General features: G+C 39.6%; 1 protein-coding gene across 1 annotated transcript in view; it reads right to left on the reverse strand.

Annotated features, from left to right (window-relative positions):
• Window positions 1–7,506, reverse strand: part of mlphb (melanophilin b) — a 37,673-nt gene extending 30,167 nt beyond the window's left edge. Inside the window, exon 1 of the mRNA XM_062431335.1 lies at window positions 7,382–7,506. Coding sequence (XP_062287319.1) covers window positions 7,382–7,506 — 125 coding nt within the window. The remainder of the gene's footprint in view (window positions 1–7,381) is intronic.
• Window positions 7,507–9,168: the final 1,662 nt, after the last annotated feature.

Here is a 9,168-nt window from a genome sequence, read left to right on the forward strand (position 1 = left end):
TGTGGCTGAAAACTCAGGAATGTTTCCAGTAAGTGGGTAATACATATACACAATTTACAACAACCATGCATCCATTTTCCACCACTTATCCTTCATTGCGGCAAAGCCTTCCAGCTCCTCTTGGCGGATCCCAAAGGGTTTCCAGGCCAGAAGAGATATGTAGACCTTCCAGTCTGCTCTGGGTCTGCCCCCTACCAGTTGAATGTGCCTGGAACACCTCCAGAAGGAGGCATCCAGGAAGCATCCTGACCAGGTGCCCAAACCACCTCAGCTGGCTCCCTCTGAAGCTAAGCAGCAGTGGTACTACTCCATGCTCCCCCAGATGTCAGAGCTCCTCACCCTATCTCTAACTCCTCCACTTGGGGCATCAACTCACTCCCAACCCAGAGGGAGCAGTCCACCTTTTTCCAGAAGAACACAATGGACTTGGATTTGGAGGTGTTGACTCTCATCCCAGCTACTATATTCAGCTGCAAACCATTCGAGTGCCTGCTGGAGGTCAACAGGATCACATCATCTGCAAAAAAGCAGAGAAGCAGTCCTGAGGTCCCAAAACTGGGCATTCTCCTCCCACCGGCTGAATCTTGAGACTTCTCCATGGCTTCCCTGAACTCCTCTCACACTCAGGTTTTTTCTTCAGCAACCACCTGAGCTGCTGCCCTTTTGGCCCTTCGGTAACTGTTTGCTGCTTCAGGAGACCCATGGGCCAGCCAAATCTAAAAGGCCTCCTTCTTCAGCTTGATGCCCTCCTTCATCGCTGATGTACACCAGTGGGTTCTTGAGTTGCCGCCCCATCAGGCACCAATGACCTTCCAGCCACAACTTGGAGCAAAATTTCTCCAGAGGTGATAGTTGAAGACCTCACAGAAAGAGAGAGAGATTCCTAGTCCACTCTCACTACTCGTTCCCAGGTCTGACAGGCAGCCTCCCTCGCCACCTGAGCCAACTCACTACTAGGTAGTGGATGAGCAGAGTCATCGGTTAATGACTCTGCTCATCACCTTACCCAACTGTCCAAGACATGTGGCCGCATATCTAATGACACAATGAAAACTCACTGATCTTTGCCCTAAAGTGTTCTGGTACCAGAATTCTTGATCAGTATTGGCAAATAAATGAAAAGGTTGAAATACTTTCAATAAAATAGGAAATAAAATGTTGTCAACATTTTCTAACCCTAACCCGATTCCAGAGAAGTTTAGTTCACATAGTCAGGACAGATGCTGCTGAGCCTGTTTCTCAATAATAATAATAATAATAATAATAATAATAATAATAATAATAATAATAATAATAACAGGTCTGGACTTGATTTCAACACGTAAGCCATGAATGACTGTTGAAAGCTTTGTGTTTTAGTGAGATTACAATTTCTTAAGTTTTGGACATATTTAAATATTTTGCTTCTAAATACTTCACTGTGTTCATCAGCCTGTTTCAAACTTTGTCCCTCTGATGTTTTATGCTTTGGGGCAGGTAGTGTACGGTGGATTTTTAGAGTGTTTTCTCTGAGAACAGCTGCCTGCTGCTGTTGGAAACTAAATTGATTGGAGCACTGAGAGTGAACCTAAACAATAAAGTTGCAGACCGTAAAAGCAAAAAAAAAAAAAAGAAAAAAAGAAAAAAAGCTAGGTACTGAAACACTGCATAAAGCTGAGAATAACTGCAAAGTTAGATGATAATTGCTACAAGCAACACCTCTCACATCACTGATAGTTATGTGACCACTGGGGATATAAAATACAGGTAAGTGCAGCTTTATATGTAGACTGCTGCCTCTTATAATTTTTGTGCCTTCTCAGGTTTTTCCAAACAAGCTATTGTTGTTGCATCAGTAAATGTAAAACCTCTTCCTGTGCAGCAGATAATTTTATTGGCAAGGTGAGAACATACATTTATTGACATATAAGAATTATAGACTCTAGAAACTGCACAACAGCGCTGTGAATGAGACTTCAAAGAGAGCAAATGTGACTGCATGTTCCTATTAATCTAATATAGGAATATGCAATGATTAGCAAGTGTTTAATGAGGCTTGTCTAAGCAGCCTGGTGTCCTGACTCTTAACATATAACAGGTTTTTACTTTACTTTAATTTCCTTTGTTCAGAAAGAAAAAATGTGTTCTAGACAAATAGCACACTTTAACAGATCCTCGCTTTCTTTGGTATTTGATTAAAACCAGGTACCAGAGAGGTTTTGCTTAACTAGCAAAGCTCAGGAATCCAACTGTGGCAGCCAGACAATTACTTCTTCACAGACAGCTGCTGGGACCTAAGTAAGAGTGTTTCCATACATGGTGATCTCTCAATGTCCATTCACATAAATCAAACGCTCCCTACTGTAGCTTCTTTCCATTTCAGACTTACCCCAGTTGGAGATGGCATGGCAGGCTTTTATCCTTTATATGTTTGAATATACAGTATATTAAGAAAGCCTTGTTATGCATAATGGTGAATTTTAAAATGCAATTTTTAATGATGAATAAAAGAAAGAGCACAGGATTAGGTTACCGCTGTGTTTGTACGTGTAATTAAATGTGTCTTTAAAGCTGCTTAAATTGGCAGCAGAACAACCTGTAAACATAACCCTAACATATTTTGATGGTTGCTGTGTTTGCAAAGACTTGGCTCTTTGTGAGTCATGTTACCCCCCTTTACATTCGACATAGTCATTTGATCCAAAACCACAAAGCTGTGACTCAGATAAATAAAATGTTATTTTCTGATTGTTTCATGGCGGTTACATTCTAAAGCACCAATAAAAATGCCCACATCACCACATAGCCCTGCAGGAAGGTGCTGTATTGACTTTGTGTGAATGCAGCGCTTCATCCTGTCTGCTGTGGCCTCTCTGCTTTGCCTGTGTAGCTCAGCAACGCCCTTGGTCAAGCAGACACACAGACCTGCAGCTCTTTATACAACAGACACAGAGAGCAGAGCAGAGGAGAGAGAAAGCTATGTAACTTGTCCAGACCTCACACCTGTGTGCTGTTATTAGTTCTGGGCTACACACCCACTGTCCAAAGGTTGATGCCTAGAAGCGTCCTGAACACAGCAAAATAATAAGAAAATACCTGTGCAGAGGGCAGACTCTGTAGATACATACACTGCCACATACTTCTGGTAGGTCATTGTGATGATTGAGAGGCGTTACTTTTGTATGAGTGAATGTACTGATTTTTAGGAAAATCCTACATAGCATACCTTTAAACATGAAACAAAAAACTGGTAGAGGAAGTTTTTGACAAATCACACAAAACGTAGAAACGTAAGTGTCTTTCTTACTATGCTATGGCAAACCAAAGTCTAAATTATTGCCAAGACAAGTTATTTCACTTTATGAGCCAATATGTGGTTTCACAGGATTTAGGCGTGACAGTTTTGTATGTAAACCACATGAAAATCCGTACCTATTTATAGATTGCAGAGGCCTTGGTTGAAAACAACTTCTCATTTAAATGGAAAACAAATAGCTGGAGAGGAACCTTGGCAGGGGCTTAGACCTAAGTGGTGGAAATTGAAGGACAGTGCTGTCCTTTGTGGAGGAAGCTCACAAAGAGACGAAAACTATCAGCATGGCTCCATATAGGAAGAACAACTCCTCAGCTAGCCCTTGGGGGGAATATTATATTATAATATTATAAATGTAAGTCGCTTTTGGCTTAATTTAATGCATGATATGCTCTGTTGACTGCACAGAAGAAGATGTGTTTCACACATCTGATGTACATAGTTAAAGATTTATATCTACATAAATTATACCTCCATCCATGTCTTCTTTGGAAAATATAAAGAAACAAGCAGGTTCCAGTGATAATGTTATTAAATCTGGATAAAATTACCCTTTCATCATGCAGACAGGCAAAAGCAGCATTTGTGGAATTAAAAAAACTCATTTTAAAATGGTTCAAATGAGAAATGCGGTCCTGAAAAAAACCCTAGAAATCTATTGAGATCATAACAGTGTACAAATAAGCAGGAAATCAATTTGTCTCAGACAGAGTTTTTAGAAAAATACTTCAAAAGCAAGTTGTCATAGATTCATCACATCAACATAGACCCTAGTTACTTGATGTTAGTTTTACCCTACAAGTCCCCAAAATTAAACAATGTGTAATGTCAGAGGTGTAACTCACAGTGATGAACCCACAGAGAATCTACAGTTCCCCAAGGCTTTATGGAGGTTTATAGAGAGTTTCAGCTCATTGTTTAGCTGCCCAGCAACTTCAACTTTACTGTTTTTGGTTTACTCTCAATGCTCTCATTATGATGCTTTCAGCTACCACAGGCAGCTGTTTTCAGAGAAGAAGTTCTAAAAACTCACTGTATATTACCTGCTCACCACCAAATGGCAAACAGGCACAGTTGGCAGCTAGCTGGTGAACATAGTGGAGCATTTAGCTGCTAAAGAGGCAAATAGCTCCCTCAGGAGTTAGTGGAGACCACAGAGCTAAAAGAGAGTGAAAATTGGACTTACATTCATTAGGTGGACAGAAACACAAATGAATAATAATGTTGCTCTGTAACTGCTGGATACATAACTAAGCTGCTAAGAATTTAAGCAAGATGATAGGTCGTGTTGTGCTCACAACTTGCTTCTGCTGTCCCAAATGGCAAAAATCAGGTAATGCAGTTCAGGGTTAGGGGATTTGTTGTTGGAAATGGAAAACAGTCATCTCCTGTGTTAAAGTCTGATGATTTGTTGATTCATTCATCCACCCCCACCTCCTCACTGTGTGGACTTTGTTATTGTATTATATTCTGTTTTCTAACTAAGTGTATGTGAGAAAGTGCAATGGCTAACGTTATAGTTGGCTTGCATATGTAACGAAAGTATGACAGATAAGAGATGCACGTCGTAGGTGTCAATCTTGCTTCAATAGTGTACCACTGAATGTTTTATACATATTGTGGACCATCCTTAATATCCTAAAGGGACATCTATTGCTTCAGCTGTGTCATCTACAGCCAAGGACAAGGGGAAATCCCATCTAAACCTTGCTTCCTCTCTCCAGCCTGATATCTAAATCATTCATCTGTCACTTTTGCCAGGGAGACATGTGAGCAGTAGCTCAGTGAGTTAGGAGAAATTGAATGAATCATCTGTTGATGACGTGGAGCCAATTAGCCCAGCCTTCAGGAATAGAGTGCAGTATGTAATTTCTACTCAGTTGTACTAAATTTAAATCCAACAAATTTGATAAGGCTTTTTTTTTTCAATATAAAACCCAGCAGATAACCAATTACCTGGCATTACAGGCTTTGAAGACAGGACGTAATTACTGGCTGACTATAAAATGTAAGGGTGCTGTTGTGTCTAGGCTGACGTGATAACATGATGATATAAAGTGCAAAAATTCACCATGTGACACAAATACCTGACTGTAATTCCATTCAAGTGGGATTTTTTTCTAAGTGTCCAGTATGACTGAGACTGTAACTTTTAAAAGAACAAACTTATTCATCTCTCTTTTACAAATGAAAGGTTGTATTCTTAAGTAATAAAACACACCACTTCTCACTACAATAGACTCTAGAATTTATACAGCTTTGATCTGTTGTAATCAGAAGCTTATTACTAATGATAACTAATTTGAGAAAAACCTATTTACTTAATTATAGATAGATATTGTTCTGCACCATAGACATAGTGAGATAGATGTAGCGAGGTGTGATGTCACCCATTAGTTTGCACTGTAGCCAGTTTGAAGCCCACAGTTGCAGCCTATAGTTGGCACCATCTTTTCCGTTTGGAGCCAGGACCTTCCAAATAAGGAGTGCAGGGTTTAGCCTTTCATGCTCTGGAAACATGCCATGCTGACTGAAGCGAATGCTAGCTTAATGGAAACAACAAGTGGTGCACAATGTTGGGCCAGTGTTAGCTCCTTTAGCTAAATTGTGCTCACAGGGCAGGTATTATAATCAAGGAACTTTGCAACAATAGTCCGACTCATTCCTGGTGCCGAGGAGAACAGCAGGTGAGTGAACTGTCAGTTAAAGCTGTCAACAATCGTCCACACAGCAGACATCCAAGCTACTGTAAGTCTTCAAAGCTTATTACCAGAGCAACACATTTCCAAAATGACCACCAACTCACTTATTAGGGGGTCTGAATTTAGCAACTGAGACCATAATGATACATTGCAAAACATGTTTTGAATGTGAGTGAAAGTAGTTAAATCAAAGTGGACAAAAAACATAATTCAGAACTCAGTGTTGTTGTTGTTGGACTGAATGAGTGCCATATGTTAATATCGATTGCATATTGAGAGAAATAGGTCGTTGACATACACGATTGGAGGTTGTATGGACCATGCAACTATATGTGAGGCTCGATAGACAAAAAGTCAAGTGATCACAATAATTTATCTTCTAGAAACAACAAATAACTTTACAGGTTTTTATGGCAATCCTTCCTGTCAATAGCTGTTGAGATATTTCATTCTTGAAAAAAGTGCTCGGCCGACTGACACTAGAGCCACACTAAAGACTCCACAACTTTGTTTACACTGTTGAATAGAACACCCAAGTGTTCTGATATTTACTACCAGATGGAAAATAAAATTTTCTATAAATGTATTAAAGATCTTTTTTAAAGCAACCATTATCTCTATGTTTCATCCAGCAACAGGAACTTTTGGCATTTAGTATATTAACTTAGAAAAATGTACCTCTTTGTAATCATTCTCTAGAGCCGGTCTAGACTGTATTCTTTTAATTACAGAAACCCAACATTCCCCCATGAGCAAGCACTTAGTGCAAGGAAAAAAATCCCCATTAACGGGAAGAAACCTCAAGCAGAACTGGTCTCCTGGTGGGCGGCCATCTGCCTTTACCAGTCGGTTTGAGAGAGAATGAGGGAGGAGCAACAATAAAAGCAATACAACAACAATAATAATATGACCAAATAAAAAACCGCTGAGGTGACACAAAACAGCATGCTCCTGCATACATTTCTGACTCTAGAGAAAAAAAGTATAATCTTGCAATAATGTTAGATATATAATCCTGAATTCACAGAAAGGGTGATTAAAGGAGCAGAATTACCACAGCTGGTAGAGATTTAACACTTAAACTAAGAAAAGCTTTCCACAATAAATTAAACCAGATTAACAGTGGCCTGAGAAAGCTGAAATATATGATATAAATGTATGGTTTTCATAACAATATAAAGGGGACTTTAACAGAGTACAATCAATTCACTGTTACTATTTTATAAATGTCATCCCCTAAGAAATTTTAAGAAATTTGAAGGAAAAAAAAGCAAGCGAGCAGGCAATTCACTGTGAGCATTAAGGGGCCGACTATCTGTCAGACAGCTGACAGGCTCATCCATATCAAATCGAAATCAAACAGAAATTTGCAATCTTATTAACTTACCCAAGCCTGTCTTCCTCTTTCTTCCTCAGGTCAAAATCCCGCTGGACGACTTCCCACACATGTTTGGCCTCGTCATCTGTGAGCTTGGAAAGGTCCAGCTTTTGGCCTGTAGTGGCGCCAGGCATTATTGTGAGTTTGATGCCTGCGAGCTGGTAGTCTGCCGGGTGCTGGGCTACAGTTTGGAAACATCAAATAAAATTGTGTTTAGAGCGGTGTAAGTAACAGGGGGAGGACTTTAAATGAAAATTAATATTTAAAAAGTCCCTTCGGATGTGTTTCAAAACCTATAAATATGCTTTTTTCTCATAGGTACACGTCTTAAACAAAGATTTTCAATAAACACAGAAAAACGTTCCCACTTTTAGCAGATGAATATGAAAGCAACCCTCTGGGGTCACATACATCATTCTTCACAGTGAAACTCTCAACACTATGGTTTGAACAAATGGTAGAAAATAAGTCACTCACAATCCCGTCACTGGCATTCTTTTCCCAAATAATTGATCAGTTTTGAACTGCCAACAATTTTAAGCAACATGAGGTGCAGAAGTTCACAACATGACATGAGTGTTCATCTGTTGATCTGGGATAGTCATGTCATCGTCATGGTGCAAATTCACGTGCCGTTAAAGGACTTTGAATTTCTAACAAAGACAATTTTATCAACAGCTAAAAAAGGCCCTGTAGGACATGTATTGCTCACTCAATTTCTTTAAAAATAACACTGTGAAATAAAGAATGTGTTTGGAGTCTATATTCAAGTAATATTCACATGTTTTTCACAAGTTTTTAGTCCCATTAGTCATTTCTCCTCTCCAGTCTGAAAGCAAAGACATCCATTCCTAGTGTGACTCCACTATATACTATAGGTATTATACTATATATAAACAGCATTGGCATATTTTCAACAACAGCATTGGCATTTAACAACAAGTTGTTATGGCAAACTTGTCAGCAAACAGTTGGCTTTTTTATATCCAGCAGATACAGGGCAACTTCAGCATTCATTTCTGGTCTTGTTTGTCCATATATTTACTCTCTTTTTAGTGCTGTTGTAGTCCAACACCAACACCTGAGGGAAATATTTTGCTCTTTAGCTGCTAAATGTTCAACTTTGTTCATCAGCTACTCGTGAACTGTGTCTGTCTGCGGTTTGGGGCTGGGCAGGTAGTGAACAGGGGATTATTAGAGCTTTTTATTTGCTAGAAACAGATGCCTACTGTTGCTGGAAACTATGATGATGAGAGCAGTCAGACTGAACCAGAATAGTTTTGTACTGTAAAACAATCTCAAATATGCAAAAATACTCCACAGAGAAAATGATCAATTGACTCTGCTGCTCCTCTGGGCTTTATAGAGCTTTAGAGTGAGTTTTAGCTCATTGTTTAGCTATCTGGCTCTAACTGTTTTGGCTCTGTCTCACTGCTCTCATATTATTTTTTGGCCGCAGCAGGCAACTGTTTTCAGAGAAAAAGATGTAAAAAGCCACTGTATACTACTTACTCAGCACCAACTGGCAAACAGATACAGTTAGCTGTATGGTGAACAAAGTGGAGCATTTAGCAGCTAAAGAGCCATATATTTCTCTCAGGAGTTGGTACAGAGCATAGACTGTATATGAAATGGACGTAACATCCGTGACGTCACCCATTGGTTTGTGGACTGCTGCTTGGAAGCGAATAGTTTCGGATCTGAGCAGAGCCATCTTGAACATTTCCGGTGCATGCTGGGTAAAAAAAACGGATTCTACTTATATGGGCATCAGGAGGGGCATGAGGCGCCCTCCT

The sequence above is a fragment of the Scomber scombrus genome, chromosome 13 (assembly GCF_963691925.1).
Source record: "Scomber scombrus chromosome 13, fScoSco1.1, whole genome shotgun sequence".
Lineage (NCBI taxonomy): Eukaryota > Metazoa > Chordata > Actinopteri > Scombriformes > Scombridae > Scomber > Scomber scombrus.